This window comes from Marmota flaviventris, chromosome X (assembly GCF_047511675.1).
Source record: "Marmota flaviventris isolate mMarFla1 chromosome X, mMarFla1.hap1, whole genome shotgun sequence".
In the NCBI taxonomy this organism is placed as follows: domain Eukaryota; kingdom Metazoa; phylum Chordata; class Mammalia; order Rodentia; family Sciuridae; genus Marmota; species Marmota flaviventris.
The window spans coordinates 9,235,150-9,256,027 of NC_092518.1; the positions used below are offsets into that span (position 1 = coordinate 9,235,150).

A 20,878-nucleotide genomic window follows, 5' to 3' on the forward strand; every position below is an offset into this window, starting at 1 on the left:
GGAAAATTTGACAATCAATAGAAATTTATGGGCACTTACTAAATGGCCAAAGACTTGTTCTCAGAGTCACAGATAGAAAAAAAAACATTATTGAATCTTATACTTTGAATATTCTATACTTTGGGTGGATACAGCAAATATTCATTAGGTAAATATTAAACTAAACAATTCTAACTGTAAGAGCATTACAAATTCTAAAGATGAGTCGGTACACTGTGGGCTAGGATAGGCAAAGAAAGTATCACTTTGGAAATGGAATTTGAGCTACTCCTTGAGGAATTGTCTGGAAATAAACAGGTAAAGAAGATGCAGGAAGAATGTAGATCAGTATTCCTCAATCCTATAACACTATTAATTTGGGGGACTAGGTAATTCTTTGTCATGGGTGGGCATCCTATGCTTTGTTGGGTACTTAGCAGCATCCCTGTATTCCTCTACCTCTAAAATCAATAGCAACTCTGCACTTCTCAGTTGATATGACAAAACCATCTTTATATACTGCTGAACAGGCTGGGGATATACCTCAGTTGGTAGAGTGCTTGCCTCGCATGCATAAGGACCTGGGTTCAATCCCCAGCACCACACACACAAAAAAAATGATAGATACCACTGAATGTCCTAGAGAACAATATCATCTCTGGTTGAGGACCACTGAACTAGACATAGATATCTGGGTTTGGAGCTTTTTTCTCTTTCTTGGGGATCAACTTCAAAATTATTGGCATTTGGGCTAGATAGGTTTTTGATGGGGCCACTCCTGGGTGTCATGTTTAGCAACATCCTTGATCTCAATCTACTAGATACCAGTAGCACCTCCCTCTGGTTGTGATAACCAAAACTATCTCCAGACATTGCTAAATGTCTCCTGGGGTGCAAAATCACCTCCTTCATTTGGGAACCACTGATACAGACAATGAGTCATCAGTGAGAATGGATTTGACTTCCTCAGGAGTAAATAAAATTGCTTAAACAAAACCCAAAGTCTGTGTTAGGAAAGAGTGGAATAAGATTGAGTAACTAGAGCAGACACATGCTGTGCAGGATCTCAAACACCAGAGCTTATAATAGGCTGCCACCAGTAGTTCCTAACCACAATTTCAAAATGAAATTGGTGCTTTAAATTTAATCATAGAGAAGCAAAAGGACTAAGTGCCACAGGGAGGAACTGAATGCAGAAGGATCAGTTATGAAGATGTTATAATAATAACCAGGTCTAAGCGTCAGTGCTGGGATTGTAGTGAAAAAAGAGAAAAAGAGTAAACCCAAGGGTACTTTGCAGAAAGAAATGTTGAGTCTGTTCAGTAGAGTGAGTATTAGAGATAAAGGCAAGGAGGAAACCAGTGTTAAAACCAGGGTTGCTTGTGAGAAGAAATATTATAATGAGATGATTAGAAAAGGAGGGGATGTTAATGAGTTTGATTTTACAAATACTAACTGTAGACATCTTAGAATCAACACAGGTGTGCTTGAGAAGTCAGGAATGCAGGATGGATTTGGGAGCTTTGAAAACACAATGCCCTGAAATCCCTAAGGATTAATTGAGGTTGCTTTCTCATTCACATCACACTCTACTCTGAAGCAGGTGGCCCTAGATCTTTTAGGAACCCAGGCTTCTTCCATCTTATGGCATTTCCATCTTGAACAAATGACACTTAAGGTGGCTATAGAAGGGTTAAAATCCAAAGATCTCATGGAAGATTTTAGAGGCTCTGAAGTAGCACATACAACTTCTGCCACATGCCTTTGGTGATCCAACTGCACTGGCATATCTAGTTTTGCTGGTAGAGGAAATAGGATGCATGGGAACTTGGACAATCTCTGGTATAGGACAGATACAGACAGACAGACAGACAGACACACACACACACACACACACACACACACCACTCCTATCACTCCATGTACATATGAATAAAAAGAAAGCTATAGGTCTGGATGAATTCATTGAGGATTTGAAGACGGAATAGAAATTGAATAGGATAGAATTCACAGAACACAGTAAATGGAAGAAGATGTTCCACAAAGGATTCAGAGATGTTGTCAGAGAGCCTGAAAGAGAACCAGCCCTGTGTAGAAGTGGAAAGTGTCAAAAAAAAAGTAGAGGCAAATTCCCATAAGGGAAAAAGTTTGCTTTTGCTAAGACTTTGGCTTTTGGATCACCATGATAATTACAAGAAGACTTATATTCTGTACCCTACTTCAAAACCATCATTAGCTTATCATCATGAACAGTTTAACACCAAACCTATCTGGCTTTCACTGACATTTTGCTGGCCCATCCATCTGTTTACCCCTCACCATACAACCCCTGAGTACCCAACATGTCCATGTCACTGGGTTTCTCACCATCTCCCAGTTCCACTGTATTCTTTCCCATTCTTAGGGTTTTGCCTTTACAGCTTTTTCTACCCAACAAAGTACTGGCTTTCCTCAAGCCCTAAATTAAATGCTGCCCCTTTCAAAACTGAAGGATTTTCCCCTATCAATATCATCCTCCCCATATTCCACCAGTTTTTGGTCCTTCCTCCATTCTGGCATGTAGAAACATCTACATTGCATCAGCTATGCATTCATGTGACTGTCTCGCTCAACAGACCATGGGTTTCTTAAGCCCTGAAACAGTGCCACAGGGAAGTGCAACACCAGTACAAACAAGACTATAGTCTAGGTCACAGGGTGGCAAATGTTTTCTTGTGAGACCATTTAGTATTTTAGGATCTGGGGGCCATTAGGTTTTTGTCACCACTGTGCCATTTTAATACAAAAGTAGCCATAGATAATATATAAATAAAAATTACTGTGTTTCAATAAAACATTATTTACAGGACATGTAGTAGGCCAAATTTGATCCTTGGGTCATAATTTGCTGTTCTCTAATCCCAGTGAAAGCTACTTTCTGGTACACAGTGTGATGAAAGTCCTCTAAAGTATAATCTAGGAAGTTCTAGGAAGAATCAATATGCATATCTATCATCTTTGTGTCTTCTGCCCCATATCCCATAGGAAGTAAAGTATCTTCCACATAGTAGACTCTAATCATTTTGTTTTAAAAAATATTTTGGAATTAAATTTGCCCAAAAAGATACCAATTTAGTGAATCATAATAGCATTTTGAGAGTTTGATTACCTTTGAAAACTGTCTTGCAAATTTGTAGTAAAGTAGTTCAGGAAGGGATCATGTAAGCCCAAAAATCATAAAAAGAATGAGACAGGGAAAAATGTGACCAAAAAAACATGTAAGGATTAGGCCCCAAAGAGAGAGAATCTGACATTAGAGCTAGATAAAAGCTACAAAAAGGAATTTCAATCCTGAGGGACCAACACCAAGGGCATCACATCACATCGTATGTAATAGGCATTTCACAACACCCTCTAAAACTGTGTGAATAATGCATTTAATGCCAGCAATTCAATGCTGGAAAGATGTTCGTGATTTGGAGGAAACTCAGAGACCAACCAAAATGATTAAGAGACTAAAAGAATTCATTTATGAGGAGCTAAAATGAGGTCAAATACATATGTGGCCTGCTGATGGTCAGAAGAAGTTGTGGAAAAGGTCTACAAATTACTGAATATTGTACACATCAGGAAAGGGAGGAATGATGGTCAATTCTATTGGATATAGTTCTTGGTATGGACATATCTTAGGCACTGACAAATTGTTCTCTTTATTGGGTCTTAAAACATTTACAGGCCATCTGAATAATAAATAACCGGGAATACTGTGATTGGTAATGTTCTATTATTACAGGAGAGCGGGATTGCCCCAGAAGAGCAGCACAAGATAAAATTATTGCTTATTAAAATTTTCTGGGAATGCGAGGTGTGTTGAGAGAATTCAAAATTGCTAATATACCTCTCTTAGAGAAGTTTCAAATATATGCAATTATAGATAATAGGATATAGTTGAGAATTACTGAAATTCAAGCACAAATATGCAGAAAACTTGATATTTCTTTCCTTTTTTTCTTTCATTTATTTACTCATTCAATGATCCATTCATCCTAAATAGCTAATGTCAGGACCTGTGATGGTGATACAAATAGTAATATTGCACAGAGCCAGTCCTCTAAAACAAACAAACAAATAAAAAATACTTTTGCAGTCCATGGATAGGGTCAGGGAAGCAGGTGAACTAAGAAGGAACAGACAAATTCAATAGAGATAAAATAATAAAGAAAAAATGGCCCCTAACTCAGAAGGGAGGAAGAAAGAAGGTTAAGGAGGCTTCCTGAGGGAGTGGGTATTTGTGCCAGATGCTGAGGAGTCCATTAATCACACACACAAAAATTGGGAATAAGCATCCTAAGTAGGAAGAATGATATATTTAAAGGGCTAGAGATGACAAAGTGCTAGACCACTGTGTCACAGCATATGTGGGACTGACAAGTAGTTTAAACTGTCTGAAACAAATAATGTAAGCAAGGCAGGCGGTGATCTTAAATAATTAGAATACAATAGGATTGTGATTTTTATTTTCCTTGTTAATACTTATCTTTTTCAAATCTCTTCCACTAACAAAATCACCCTTATACAGACAAACAGTTGCAAACAATCTATATAGCACTGTGCTTGACACTAGTTTTAGCTCTTTACTTATATTAAGTGGTTTTATCTACATAACAACTCCATGAGGTAAATATTATGATTGTTCATATCTTACAGGTTATACAACTTGCAGAAGTTAGAGATATAGTCAGCAGCAAAGTTGTGATTCTTACTTGGGATATTTCTCTCCAGACTTCTGCTTTTAAGTCCTCTGTGCCACTGCTAACTTTCTAAGTCAAGAGTCTATTTTTCTATCATTTACTCCTATAATTCATCTAAAAACTTATCTAACAAATAAGCTGAGACAGTCAAATGAGGGTGGAAAATGTTCATAGCAACAAAATTAATATTCGCAAAAATGAAATAGAAAATAAACTAAATATCCTATAATGTAAAATGATTAATCATAGCATGCACCATTACGCAAGCCTTGAGAATTATGATTTAGAAAAAAGTTAAATGACATTGGAAATACTATACAGGCCAAAGGGAAATGCAAGATACAAACTAATAGTATGTTTATATTCAGAAAAGAAATACATTAGTTAGATAAAGTTTCAATTCTAATTGTGGCTCTGTTACTTGTTAGCATTGTGACCTTGGGTAATAATTCAGCCCTTTTGTACTCCAGTTTCCTCATTAGCAAATGAGGCAATAAATTGTTTTGAGGGTCAAAATTAATGCATATTCAATATTTACAATGCTGGCTAGCAATCACTTAATGACAATATAAAAATTTAGAAAAGCCTATATAAAAATTAGAACTGAATAGTATACTCACCTGGCAGTTTTTAAAGTGTCTTTTGTAATCTGGGATCCAATGATACAATATTATTCATTTCTTTTCTTCCCTATACTTTAAAAAATAATTGTAAATTGAGTGACAAAGGGGATATTCTCCTTGGCAAATAAAAAGTATTTGCTTTCAGAATCTGCATTGTTAAATTATAAGACTTACTAAACACTTAACCAAACACCAAAGGGCTAAAAATATAGTTTCCTTTTTTTTACCAGATACCTTCTCAAGGTTAGAGCCCTGATCTTTTGGTTGAATACTCTTGAACTGTGTGAATTTAATACTACTTAGAACTGTTGTCATGTCACCATCAATAAATAGATGGAAATTACAAATTGGTTTTTAAAAAGCCTAAGGCTATGCAGAGTTTATTTCTCATTCAAGTTTGAAATTATCTTAATTATACTTATTTTTAGATGTCAGAAAGACTAAAAGGAAGTGAGCAGTTTTAAAAATAGGGTCCTCTTCATTTTACCTGAAAGTTTTATTTTTCTCTTTTTTATTAAAGAGATCTTATATTTTTAATTGATAAGTAAAAATTTTGTATACTTATACAACACAATGTTTTGAAATACCTATACATCGTGGAATGGCTAAATCAAGCTATTTAACATATGCATTTACTTAAACAGATTTTGTAGTGAGAACAGTTAAAACCTATTTGGAGCTACTTGAGCAGTCGGGCTATACTGAGCAGGGATGAAGCTACTTGTGCAGTCAGGGTATACTGAGAAAGATGGAACAAAGCAAACAGGGCAGGGGGCCATGTGACTTTCACTGCTCTGCCCAGGATCTTCTAAGTAGAACCAATGCATTACTTATTCACTTACATTTTAGATGTCATAATCTTTTTTTAACTTTTTGATTGACACACAGTATTTTTACATACTAATGAGGTACAATGTGATGTTTTGAGGTATTATTTTCCTTGGTACTGGGAATTTAACCCAGGGCCTCATACATGCTAAGTGTATGCTTTATCACAGAGCTACTTGCCACCCCACTATGTGATGTTCAGATTCATGTATATATTGAGTAATAATCAACTCAAGGTAATTAGCATGTCCATAACCTTTTATCATCTCTCTCTGATAAGTAAACTAAACATTCTCTCTTCTGACTACTTTGAGCTATATATCATTATTATTCATATCCACCTGTACATAACACAGAACATCAGAATTTATTCCTCCTATCACAATACACCTGATTATCCATCTCTCTGCAACATCACCAATCCCCTATTCTCCCAGTCTCTGGTAACCACTATCCTAATCTCAACTTCTCTGAGACCAATTTTTTTGAGATATCACATGAGTAAGATCATGAAGGGTTTGCCTTTCTGTGCCTAACTTATTTCACTTAACATAATATCTTCTAGTTCCATCCATGTTGATGCAAATGAATACAATTCTACCTTTTTATGGCAGAATAGGACTCCATGGTGTATATATACCACATTATCTTTTTTGTGGTGCTGGGGATTGAACCCAGGGCCTTGTACATGCAAGGCAAGCACTCTACCAACTGAGCTATATCCCCAGCCCCACATTATCTTTACCCATTTCTCTGTTGATGAACATTTAGGCCATTTATTGCAGAACTATTCACAATAGCTTACCGACTTTCTTAGGGAAAGGATAGAAAATCTTTGACTCAGGAAATGAGGTTATTCTGCTGCTCACACCATTAGGAATCTGATTTTCCTGAAAGTTTTCATTGCTTCTCTCTCTCTCCCCAAACCTCTCTCCCTTTCTCTCTCTCAGGTCTCCTATGTAAAAGCAATCGACATTTGGATGGCAGTGTGCCTTCTGTTTGTGTTTGCTGCCTTACTGGAATATGCAGCGGTGAACTTTGTCTCCAGGCAACACAAGGAGTTCCTACGCCTCCGAAGAAGACAGAAGAGACAGAATAAGGTACAGTGGGCCCTCAGTACAAAGTTATGTACAATCTGGGGTGATTAATCAGGCAATATAATTCAGAAAACAGAACACAGAATGACCAAGAAGCTGAAGTTAATCTGTGTTCTAATTTGTCTTAGTGTGTTTATTGTTATTCAAATCAGTCTTTTAAATTTTGGGAATTATCAGATTTGGCAAATAAAAATACAGGAAATGCAGTTAAACTTGAATTTCAGATAAATAAACAATTTTTATTATGAATATGCCCCAAATATTGCATAGTATATACTTAAAGAATAATTTTCTTAGTATATTTGAAAATCAAATTTTACTGAGCTCTCTATATTTTATCTGGCAACTCCAATTAGGTATGTATACCCAATTTGAAAATGTTACTTTAAAATTCTTGCTATTTTGAATGTTGTGTATGTGACCATGTGTGCACATAACTGATCTGATTAACTTATTTTTATCAATTGTTCCGGTTTTATGTAAATAATGCCCTCATGGTAATAGCATGTCCATCATGTAGACTGCAACTTGACATATCCAATTAAACTGATCTTATTGCCTCAACTACAGTGTAGAAACCTAAGCCTTACACTATCCAGAGGTTTGAGGTTTGAAATATATACCTCAAGATCTCCAGTTCAAGACTATCATGCTAAGTGAAATAAGCAAGACCCAGAAAGTCAAAGGTGAAATGTTTTCCCTGATATGCAGAAGCTAGTACAAAATAAAGGGGGGAATGAAATGGGGGGGTGGATTCCATCAAAATAGAAGAAAGATCATTGGAGTGCAAGAAGGGGATTGAGGGGCAGGAAGAAAGGACAGAATAAGGAAAGAACAGTGGAATGAATTGGACCTAAGTTTCCTATGTAATATATGAATATACTACAGACTCTAACCATCATGTATATGTACAAGACACTAATTTAAAAAAAACCCAAGCAAATAGCAGAAGTATCAGTAGAGTAGAGGAAAGGGAACAGGAGAAGGAAAGGACTAGGGTAAGGGGAAGTACTGGTGACCAAACTAGGGCAAATTATATTCCATACATTTATAATTGTGCCAAAATGAATCCTAATGGTATGTATAACTGACATAAACCAATAGAAAATGGAAAAATAGAAATACAGTTCAGCAGCTCTAAAACTTATCTGCATATTAGAATCAACTCGGTTTTATGTATTTTTTAAGAATTTTTTTCATATTTATTTATTTATTTTTATATATTGCTGAGGATTGAACCCAGTGCCCCACATATGTGAGGCAAGCACTCTACCACTGAACCACAACCCCTGCCCAATCAGTTGCGTTTTAATTTCCTGACCACATCCCACACCAATTAAATCCCCATTTCAGGATAGGATATAGGCATCAGTATTTCTGCAGCTCCCCCAGGCAATTCTACTACATGGACATGTTTGGAAAGCACTGTTTTGGTTTATGACCAAATCTCATATAAGATACCAGAAGGCTTACACCTGTTTTCTGTTTCAGACTCTGAGAGGGAAACATGCCCTTGGATATAAGAGAATATTACCTCTTGTAATAATATTGCTAGAGAATCAAGTTAAAATTTTAAGTATAGTATAACTAAAAAGAACAAATAAAAGTAAATAAATTTTAAGTATAATAGATTTTTAAAAATCTTTCCCCCTAAAATTTGATAAATTGAACCTGCTGATGAATTTGTACTTACATGCTACGTTGTTAAAGCAAAACCAAAATGTTTCACTGTCAATCATTACTTCCAAAATTCTAGATGTAAAGTTGAATGTTTGTTGTTATATATTGCTTACATGGAGTTTATATGTGTGTGAGCTGAAGTCCTAATTGCATCTCCCAAAAGGTTTTCTGCATATACTCTAAAAAAGATAAATATATCCTACTGGCTGCCATCTAATACTCTTTGTTATGTTTTCAAACATTTTTGTCCTACCACAGCCTAAAGAAAACAAACATAGCATAAATATACTTTTTTGGTGTACATTACTTCTTAATATTGGACCTTTATCAAGTTTTCCCTCTCTGCCTCCCTGTTGGTGCTAACCATTCCTTCAACCCATCCACAAAAGTCCTGTACATAGTAGCACAAGGTCAGAGTCACTTTGCCACATAAAAAAAATATTAGATTGTGATGGTATTTCAGCACACAAACAATACAGAGTTTAAACAACTCACACAGTAACTACCAGTGGGTTATGTCATTCAGAAATCCCTTTTATGCTCTAATACTACCCAGGTTTTGCCAATCTTACCCCTATGGTAATAGGACTCATCTCAGACTCTTATGGAAAAATCAAATTCTTAGTGAACTCCCCTGAAGACACTTGATTGATAAAGTTTGGGGAGGTACACAAGAAACTATATGCTTAATAATTATATCACATGATTCACATGATAAGTTTAAGAAACACTACACTGGCTCACTGATTGTATGTCAGACAATTCATACTTGTATTATACTGTTAGAGCATAAAGGATTGTGTTTTATTCTAACTGAATAGGATCTCTGGTTAGATTCAACTTTTGCAAAGAGGCTGAATGGATAGTCATGGAATCAAGAGTAGCAGCAACAGATGAGTTAGGAGGTTATCCTAGAAATATAGGTAAGAGATGGTAGTGATAAGGTATTGGTCATGAGAATGGAAGAAAATAGATTCAAGATCATTCATTTAATTCACAAATATTTAATTGCTTCCTACTATGTGCCAAGCACTATCTAGATCCTTAGAATATTGTTGAACAGAATAAACAAATTCAATTCATTGATGAAACTTACATTCTAGTGGTTATGCTTTAGAGGCAAGAATAATCAATTGGTCATGCTGATGCATTTGACATGAGGAGGTTAAACATAAGAGAGGAATTGAATGACACACAAATTTTTTGTTTAAGCAGCTGGGCAGTTAGCATTATAATTGTAACAGAAGCAGATTTAGGGTAGATTCCAGAGTCACATTTTGATGCTGTTTAGATGACTATGAGACATCTCAGTATAGTTGGCAAGTAATTAGAGATAATGTGCTTAAGAGAGATAAAATTTGGAAATATATTTGGGATTGACCGACAAACAGATAATATCTTAAATTCACAAAACTGGCTGAGACTGTCCACTGAGAAAATGGAAATTAAAAATCTCTCGAGAGGCTGGGGGTGTGGCTCAGTGGTAGAGAACTCACCAAGCATGTGTGAGGCACCGGGTTCGATCCTCAGCACCACATTAAAATAAATAAATTAAATAAGAGTTAAATTCTTAAAAAAAATCTCATGAGAATGGAGTACTCCATCACTTAGAAAGTCTATCTAAAGTAGGCTGAGTAGAAAAAAGGAATAAAGGAAATGATGTGACTTTAGATATTACTTGCAACTGCCTTTGCTGCACAGAGGAGCATAGAAGATGGTATGAAATAAAATGTGAGTTCATGGGAGGCCTTTTCCCAGAAAAGAAGATCAAAGAATGTTTGATAAAGTGAAAACAAAAATATTAGGATGCAGTGGAAGGAGAGCATAATTTCAAGAACAAAAGGTCAGCTAGGTGCAGTGACACACGCCCATAATCCCAGTGGCTGGGGAAGCTGAGGCAAGAAGATCTCAAGTTCAAAGTCAGCCTCAGCAACTTTGTGAGACACTTTCTCAGAATAAAAAAGGGTGGGGATGTGTCTCAGTGGTTAAGCACCCCTGGATTCAATCACCAATACCATAAAAAGAACAAAATGTCTTGAAAAGGTGAAAAAGGATAAAATCCAGCACAAAGGTGTTAGCCTTACATGGGGACAAATATTTCATCCATTTTAATAATGACTTAAGTCATTATCAATTCATTGAGGAAATAACTAAAGCACAGAGGAGTTAAATAATTTGTCCATGTTCATGAGCTAGGAAGTGGCACGGCAAGATGTTAAGTAAAATACAGTATCTCCAATGTCTGTGCTTTGCCATTATACAAACAAAATGGGAGAACAACTATAGTAGCTAGCTGATTTGTAAATTCAATGATGGTAAGATTCTCACTAATATCCCCTATCATTTCCATGAATACTGAGGTTGGTTGTCAATTGAGAGTGTGATAGAAAGAAGGAATGTAGAAAGTTTGAGGAAGAAGGTCCAAATATTAAATAGCACTTTTACATAGTGGAAAAAACAGTAGTCCAAGGATAAAAATGGGGACAGTATGCTGAGGCAGACAATTATGTGCCCATATGAGATCTATGGTTATGAATTTGAAGTGTGAACAGTCAGCAAGCAGATATGATTTCCCCCTAGCAACCTTCTAGGCTCAGATACTAAGAAGTCAGATGCTTGAGTTTAATTACAAATTTAGTTTTGCCAGGTAAGTGAGAAAGTGGATGGAAGATATGGAGAGTATAATAGCAGAGATGAATGAAGAGGAAAAGGAAGGAAAGGAAGAAAGAGAGGAAGGGAGAAACCTGGAGTTGAGGGAGTGGTTGCATGGAGTAGTGAAAGTGATGAACAAAAAAACCCTAAGGTGGATAGAGAAGGTGGATAGAAGAAGGACACTCTAGATATTCATGGAAAATAAAGACAAAAATAAGGTTATGACCCTGTGAATTTATGACTAAGTTTGGATGGACGGAAATTGACAGCTAGGCAGTCCAGAAACTGGGAGGTCTTGGATGAGCTGATTATCTATATGGATATGGAAGTTCCCCCAGTAAAAGTGATATTTTTGAGAGACAGGGAAATAGGAGCTTCAGTCACCAACTAAAAGATTGAATCTGGGTGCTGATAGATAATAGCAGTGATAAGGGAAATCAGTGGTATAAAGTTAATGAGCAGAACTTCAGAGGTACCAAAGGGGCTAGGTTTGAGGAAATAGGAAAAAGAAATGGTTCAGGTATTGCAGTGGGAAGCAAGAAGGACACTTCAGATTAAAGGAAGACTTCTTAAAGATGCCAGCTGACAGTTATAATTGCTGCTTTTTAAAAACCATTGAGAAATCAAGTTTGCAAGTTTATATGGAGATTTTTTTTAGTTTATGCATCTCATAATAGGTATTTAAAATACAAAGTTTAATGTCCAAATTTATGGCTGGGGATCAGGGTAAAGAGCTAACCAAATCATGCATGATCTTGTAGTTAATGCTTCCAATTATCACTGATGACTGAATTTTGAAAAGATAAGCAAGAGACATGTCCAATTATTTGTCCCTTAGGAAAGACAGAGCTTTTCGAATCACTTGAGTCTGAACTATAGTTAAGTAAACCAAATGTAGCAAGAGCTAATATTCACTGAGGGCTTATTATATGGCAGGTAATATCATAGATACTATGCATATTTCATTAAATCCCTACTACTACTCTAAGAGTAATGGAATCATACAGATCAGCTTACCTGAGAAAGCTCTGGTTTATGCCTATTTTCCCAATATCCTGTGTGATTTGTCATTTGTCCCAGAGTATTATTCTTATTCCTCCTCCTATTATTAGTATTATTATTATTATACTGGAGATTGAACTCAGAGGCACTCATTCAGCGAGCCACATCCCAGCCCTTTTTATTTTTTGAGACAGGATCTCACTACATTGCCCAGACTGACCTTGACCTTGTGATTCTCTTGCCTCTACTTCCCAAGTTGCTGGCATATGCCACCAAGCCCAGCAGATTCTTCATTTTAAACAAAATATTTTATTAATAGTTGCATTAAAATAAACAGAAATGGGTTTGTTGACCTCCAATTTGTACATCTGGCTTCCATCATGGTATGATCTCCTGGTATGGGGGTAAAGCATAAAGTTTTCACTTTAAAACATGGTGAAAGTTTAAAAACAATAAGCATAATTATCCCAGGCCTCTTTTCTTGATGTTTTCTAGATGCAATGCCCTAACTAACACTCCTTCCTCAGGTTAGTTTGCAGGGAGCTTGCTCATAAAATGAAGTGCGCTCAGACACAAGAATTTGGGGAAAAATGATTTTCTTTTGGGCTCTGGCAGTTATGGGATACTGCTGCCCTTACTGGCCACATAGGGTATCAGCTTTGGTCAATGGCATGGCACACAAAATCCATGAAGCCACCATGTTCCTAAGAATAAAAAATAAAAAAGGAGGGGCTGAGCACTCCTGCTACTGAGCTTATATTTGAGTTGTTTTATCATTTTTTGCATGATATAAATCTACTTTATTTGATAGTACTTTTTTATTTTACAATAATCAACTTCATAGAGTTATCATGTCTATTTGTACCTCTTTCCACTATTAAGATTGTCCTTGTTTGAATAAATTAAGTGTTTATCCTACCAAAAATAAAGGTAGTGTTTTATCCAATTTTACAAGAAGGAAATTAAAACAAAGAGAGGTTAATTAAAATATCCAAAGTCATACATGCAGGCAGTTCCCAGAGTCACTGAACTTAAAGACTGTGCAACCTGTGTCTCAGAGTTTACATTTTAGTTTATCTAGTATAACACATGTGTACTGAAAATATTTCTTTTTTTTTACTGAAAATATTTCTAGTGGACTCTACTTTCTGGTGGATAGGGACAGGGATAGGACCACAATAAAACAAATGAAGTGAGTCACACACATGCATGGTTAGATCCTGTTTTTATTTAAAATTTTAGTATTTTGTTCACCATGATTTTTGTATTAATAGTGATTTTTAAAAATGTTTTGTTAAAATATCATTGATCTTGAGTACTGGAGTTTTTGGTATCCCTTCAATTTTGCAACTGAGGTCTCAACTTCTTTTCCCCTAATTCAGTTGGGCGTGAATTACTAAATTAATTTTCACAGACCCTAATTGGTTGTGGCCTGAGTTTAAAAAAATCATCATTTCAAAATGCTCAATATTCCTAATTCAAAAAGTCATCTCTTTAATTTGTTACTGGGAAACTGACTTCTCAAATGTGATATGGGTTGATTCCTTTGAAAGTCTAAGGAAAAAAATCAAGTCAATCATTTCCCAAACAGACAATGGCTTTCAGATTTATTCAAGGAAGATGTGATAGGAGAACATCTGAGATTACATTTCCATGCATGGGAAGTATACCTGGTGTTTACTGAACAATCAAGTTATGAAATGGGGTCACTTTCAAGGAGGGGCCTGGTAATTTTCAACTGGGTGTATTTGCTTTGATTATCCTTTCTACATTTCGCAAAGCAGCTGCTGTCAATTTTATCACACTAGAGTTTCTCAAAACCAATTACACCCAAATCTTCACTTATATAACTGGAAAAACCTAGAGTATTTGAAGCTGATACCCTAGGTCCATGTAGTAAAACCCTATTTTTATGTTACTCTTTGGCTCCAAAAGGAAGTATTCACACAGTGTGAGGGTTATAACAATTTTACTATATGAACTTTAAAGCTTCACCTGCATTTCCCTTACTTCTGGTTTTGTGGTTTTGTGCCTGTCTTTAGATGTCTAGTTTACCCAAATAGCCCTGACTTCTTCACTCAGTGACTAAACAGAAATAAATAGTGGCTGCTTGAGAACATGATTATGGCTTTAAGATCACCAAAAGAAAAGCTGCATTTGAAAAGGAATGATGGTAACAATGTTAACACTGTTTAGACTGTTTAACACCCTCCCCCAAGAAAATCTGGGGCTTCTTAAACTGATCAGAAAATAAGGTAAGAATGTCAGGCCCTGATGAAAATGTCTCAAATGATAGCAATTTGGAAAAGTGAGAATTCAGTACTCAGTTGTCTGTGATTCTCTCTTCTTGACTTCCTTTACCCATGTTTTAAGGCTTAAGTAAACTGCTAACTCCTCAAAAGAACACTTTCTGATCCTACAGGACTGAAATAATCTCTCTTTCAAGAATAATTTTTACGTTTTTTTTAACCTTTTCATAACATGTGTCATTTTCAACCCATTTGCCATGTATGATTTACAGAAGAATATACCATTTTAAAAATTTATTTTTTATTCTAATTTGTCATATGACAGCAGAATGAATTACAATTCATATTATACATATAAAGTACAATTTTTTATATCTCTGATTGTACAAAGTATATTCACACATTCATGTCTTCATACATGTAACAACGTCCATCTCATTCCACCATCTTTCCTACCCCCATGTCCCCTCCTTTTCCCTCCCACCCTTTTATCGTATCTAGAGTTCATCTAATCCTCCCATGCTCCTCCTCCCAACCCCACTATGAATTAGCCCCCTTATATCAGATAAAACATTCAGTCTTTGTTTTTTGGGGGATTGGCTAACTTTACCTAGCATGATATTCTCCAACTCCATCCACTTACCTGCAAATGTCATGATTTTATTTTATTTTAATGCTGAGTAATATTCCATTGTTTATATATACCACATTTTCTTTATCCATTCATCTACTGAAGGGCATCTAGATTGGTTCCACAATTTAGTTATTGTGAATTGTGCTTCTATAAACATTGATGTGGCTGTGTCCCTGTAGTATGCTGTTTTTAAGTCCTTTGGGTATAGACTGAGGAGTGGGATAGCTGGGTCAAATGGTGGTTCTCCTCCATTTTTACTCCTCTTATCTTTCTTCAACAAAGGGAAACTGGAGTGCACAGCAAGATGTGGACTGTATACAGCTATCTTTATTATCAAGGAATGAGATAATGATTCTGTGCTTTCACTCTGTCATGTTTAAACAAGAGAAAATGAAAAGGATTAAGAAGCCAAAGTCTTAGGTTTTACTTTGCATTGATATTGGCTGTGGATAAACTAGGTCTTAAGTACATGGGAATTTTCCCCAAATGCAGAAAACCCCATTAAGACCCTTCAAACCCAATTACAATATAAACTGACTTTGAACGAAGGCTACTGGAATACAGATTCACTACCACCAAGTCTAATCTACCAACAGACCTAAACAAATTAAGTACCTATTAAACTACAATTATAGTAGCATCAACCTTCCATAATCCTTCTGATGACCTCCCTGCTTCCTCTCCAAAGACTTAGAGCAGTGCTTCTCAGTCTGTAATGATTTTGCCCTTTAGGAGATATATGGCAATATCTGGAGATGTACTTAGTTGTTGTACCTAGGAGGGGATTTTCCTGGCATTTAGTAGAGATCAGTGATGCTGCTAACTCTCCTTTAATATGCAGGACAGTCTCAGCCCCACCAGGCAAGGTGGTGGTATTATACCAGCTATTTGGGAGGCTGAGGCAGAAAATCACAAGTTGGAGGCCAGCCTGGGCAACTTAGTGAGATCTATTCTCAAAATAAAGTAAAATGAATAAAAAGAGTTAGGGATTTAGTTCAGCAATAGAGAACTTGCCTAACATATGTCAGCCCCTGGTTTCAATTCCCAATACTGCAGGGGGAAAAATTATCTCTAAGTCCTAAATATCAACAGTACTAAAGTAGAGATATCCTGGGTTAAAGCATTGTCAAGATAAACTTATCTATATGTAATTGTCTTACATATTTTCTCTGTCTTATATTCAAAACATTATCTCCCTTGCAAATATTGTCTGTGTATTCAATCTAAAGAGCTCTTTCAGTTCTGGTAAACTCAAAGTGAATTCCTTCAAGATTCATACATAGGGTTGGGCTTACGGGGTAATGGCCAATTTTCTTTCCCTTATATTAGGAAAAAAAATACATTCTATCTATCAGTCTCTTTGAAATTTTATTTATGTATCCAAATGTACAATCAACTGGGTAGGAAGGAAAGTTCCATCTGATTGGTGTCACTTTTTTAGTAAAGACACAAATTATATGGATCCACACATCACATGCCTTAAGATCTATGATATTGTGCACAGCTTCATGCACAAAGGCAGGGTCCACATCTGGAAAATATTGGTTTTAATTATGAGTATCCATATTTTGTGAGATGGAGATGCTTCTGTGTGCCTAAGAAAAAAAATGAAGTTCTTTATGTCACCTACTCAGTGGTGTGAAGACTCATAATGATAGCTTATTTTTAGAATGAATGCCTGAACGTGTATGGTTCAACAGATACACACAATAATGTTAAGTATAAAAGAGATAGGGAAATAAGTGTTGACCCATGGTGGTTTCATCTAGAAGGAATCCAGTGGGAACTTTTGGTTGTTTTTTTTTTTTTTTTTTTTTTTTTAACAAAAACAGGGTAAATGCATATGGGAAGCCTCAATCCTTGGAATAGCAAAAAAATACAGGCATTGAGAGTAACTTGTAATAAGCACAGATGTCTAGATGCAGAGCACAATAAGGAGTTCACAGACTGGCAGTGATAAACAGACTACAGCTGAGAGATTCTGATATAGATCAGGACAGGACCAAAGACTGTACTTTTCTAACAAGCACGAGGTGACTGGTAACAATCCAGAGAAGCCTCAACATGACATATTACTTCATGTCTTTGTTACTAATGGTGGCCACAGTCATGTCAAAGACATAAACCTTAGGGATAGATACAATGTTGGAAAATACATTATTTAAAGATTAACAAATAGAAAATAAGTATCTTATAAAAGCCATGCTTAGATTTGAAATCTGAATCCCTATAGGTCTCCTTTCTCCTTGTCCTTAGAAAACATATCACACAATTGTATCTCTTCTGCCTTTCAAGAAGAATATAGTGAAATGGTGTGTGTTATCTTTTATCATTTACCATTTTCCTTATTCCACCCCATATTTGCACAAGGTGTTTAAAGATGATTTCATAGATCATTATTTAAGGTAACAACTGCTTCCTTAGCAGGCATGATGCTGAAGAGCTTGTAAACTGCTTCCCCAGGGAGGCAGAAAGCCTGTTTGTTTTTTTATCTTAAAGGTTGAGGATTTTGGATAAGGCTTTGACAGACTTGCATGGATTAGGAATTTAGACTTAATTGTAAAAGCCATCCAAAATAAATAAGTTTCATGGTATTTTCTAATTCTCCATTTTACCAGGGTATAGAGATGGTGCTTGTCAGGGACATAGAGGCCTGAAGTGTTTGCAAGGTGTTTTCTTCCAAGCATGTTCCCTTTTGTTAGGTACTATGACAGACTATTATTTTAGGACTTCTAATATGGAGTGCTCTTTTGCAAGATGTAAAATGATTTGCAGAAGCAATCTTGCAAATGAAATCACTATCTTTTTAGTGTCTCCCTCCTATTCTTTCTTTCATCTCAGGCTATTTTCTACTACTGTTTTCTTTACTACTTTCCTTCCAACTTAATCATATTTTTCTGTCTCTCTGGTTTTTTTACTCTTCATAAGTTTCTCTGTCTCTTACCCTCAATCTTATCTCTTCAGACTATCTCATTTTATTTATTCATTCATACCTTTAATCAGTGTAAATGTATTGCACACCTACTATGAACCACCAAAGTCCAATAGACTCTTCTCTTGGGATGCTTACAAGAAAAGATAAATTAATATGCACTCATGTTTTGTACATACATATTACATATTATGATAGTGATCAAAATAGTGCTATGCAGGGGCTGCAGTTGTAGAAAAGTGGTGGAGAACTTGCCTGGCACATGTGAGGCTGTGGGTTTGATCCTCAGCACCACATAAAAATAAATAAAATAAAGGTATTGTGTACATATACAACTAAATTTTTTTTTTAAAAAAAGAGTGCTATGGAAACATGCTGGAGGTGCCCTGTAGTAGACATTGTCAATGCCCATATTCTTATAGTAGTCATTGGTCTCATGTATTCTGCTGGCTTCCTACTATAAGCTCCACTCTGTTTGCTGTGGAGGGAGAGAAGGTATCTTACTCAAGTTCTGCAAAGCAGGTTGGAAATGCTGAGGACTTAACACTGAAAAACCAATCCTCCACCAATCATAAGACCAGTCCTCCTCCAATCATAGTTGGGAGCCAGGGATAAATATTCTAGTTTCCTTGTCCCTCTGAGCCATATTCTATACGGGCTATTAGTGATTCCCAGGTGGAGTGAAAACTGCTTACTTATGCACTCTAAATTGGTGTCTTTCTTTCCCCTGCTTCACTTCCCTACTCCTGTACTGGTGCTTTCTGAGATCACTTTCCAAATAATCCACTTGAACTCATATCCCTGTTTCAGGGTCTTCTGGAAAAAACTAGCTAAGATAAGCACCAAGCCAATAGCTGGGTTCCCTCAGATATAATTATCAAAATAGGAGGCTAGAGAGCTGAGCAGGTGCCAGGAAAGGCTCTGCTCCATGCTAAGAAGGTTGGACTTCCTCCTGAAGGCAATTGGGAGACATTAAAGGTTTTTAAATGGGGAGATGGCATGGTTCAATTTATATTATGAAAAAATTAATTCAGTTGGGCACTCTGGAGAATGCGTCAAAAAGAGCAGAACTGGGGGCAAGAGATCAATAGAAGATTCTTATAATAAAAATCATGGATGATGATGTGAAAGGTGACAAAAATTTAAATGATTTTTAGAAAAATAAGAAAACTGATTAGAACATGTACTACTTCAACATATAGAATGCAAAAAGGAAGAATTCTAAAATGACTGCCAGGATTATGGATTTCTCAAGAGGGGAACTGTGGTGTTACTGGATGAAGACTATGTTAGAGGAGGCAGATGTTAAGTTTGTGTAAGATGAACTGAAACTTGAGACACGGAGATAGAGATGTCCCTGACGCAATCCAGTGATCAGGAGAGAGGACTGGGTTGGATGGAAATTTTGAGGAGTTATCAAGTTATAAATGGAGGTTAAAACTATAGATGTGGATGATTACTCAGGAAGAATTAACAGAGTGAGAATAGAAGAGATAAGGGGGTGGGAAAGAGTAGGAAGGGGTGAATAAGAAAAAGGACAGGGAAGGGAAGGTACAAAAAAGGAACAGAAAGTGGCAAGACAGAAAAGAAAGGACAGAACAGTGAGGACAATGCCCTTGAGCACCACCATGTCAGAAACAGGCAGAGGAAAAGGAGCCCACAAGGGAGACAGAAACAATATGATACCCACACCACATAGAGTTTGGTCCAGCAAAGCTGGGAACATAGGACCTGAGGGGAAGGAAGAATTTAGTTGCTCAGGAAGTGGGAGGGACTAAAATGTTTTAAAGTTTATGGAATAATACTGACTGATGGAAACTATAGAAATATTTTTTTTCTTTATAGAAAGGGTCAGATTGGAAAGAGGCACAAGTATTTTCCTAAATGCTGCTACAGCATTTCTATTTAAACACACTCTTAATTGTATAATTAGTTTACATTTACCTGGTAGTCCCTCCCTAGAAGCATAGGATTATGAATAAGTTCGCCTTTTTGTGATTTTTCTGTAACTAGCTTTCAAAATCTGGAATATATACTATGACCTTAGCAAAGCTTTCCCTGAACAAATGAAAATGACTTTGTGGTTTGAATTATTTACAGTAACAAACATTTCACATTGTTGCCATGATAAATCACTACAAATTTAGTGGCTTAAAACAAGACAAACTTATCTATAGTTCTGGAGGTCAGAAGTCCAATACAGATCACACTAGGCTAAAATCAAGGTGTTGACATGGCTGTGTTGCTTTGGAAGCTTGTTAGGGGAATCAAGGGGTTTGGTGGCTCATCAGAGGAAAAGATATGACCATGGAGGCAGCAACACACAACAAACTTAAATTGGTAGTGCTCAGACAGGACTGCATGATGGGGAAACCCCTCATAGCATGAGATAATCCAGAGCCTTAGGGAGGGGGACAAGGTGGGTGAGGACAAGGGGACTTCCAGGGGGGAGAGAGAGATAGGTGGGGGGGG

At 36.3% G+C, this 20,878-nt stretch overlaps 1 protein-coding gene across 4 annotated transcripts in view; it reads left to right on the plus strand.

Moving 5' to 3' along the window:
• The window catches only part of Glra2 (glycine receptor alpha 2), a 180,407-nt gene that overhangs the window by 137,726 nt on the left and 21,803 nt on the right, over positions 1-20,878 (plus strand). For 2 of the 4 annotated variants that reach the window (XM_027946531.2, XM_027946530.2), the window contains exon 8: positions 7,111-7,260. In XM_027946531.2, coding sequence (XP_027802332.1) covers positions 7,111-7,260 — 150 coding nt within the window. Of the gene's footprint in view, positions 1-7,110; positions 7,266-11,542; positions 11,575-19,011; positions 19,030-20,878 lie in introns of all 4 variants that reach the window. The other 2 variants (XM_071606178.1, XM_071606179.1) reach the window with 2 other exon arrangements.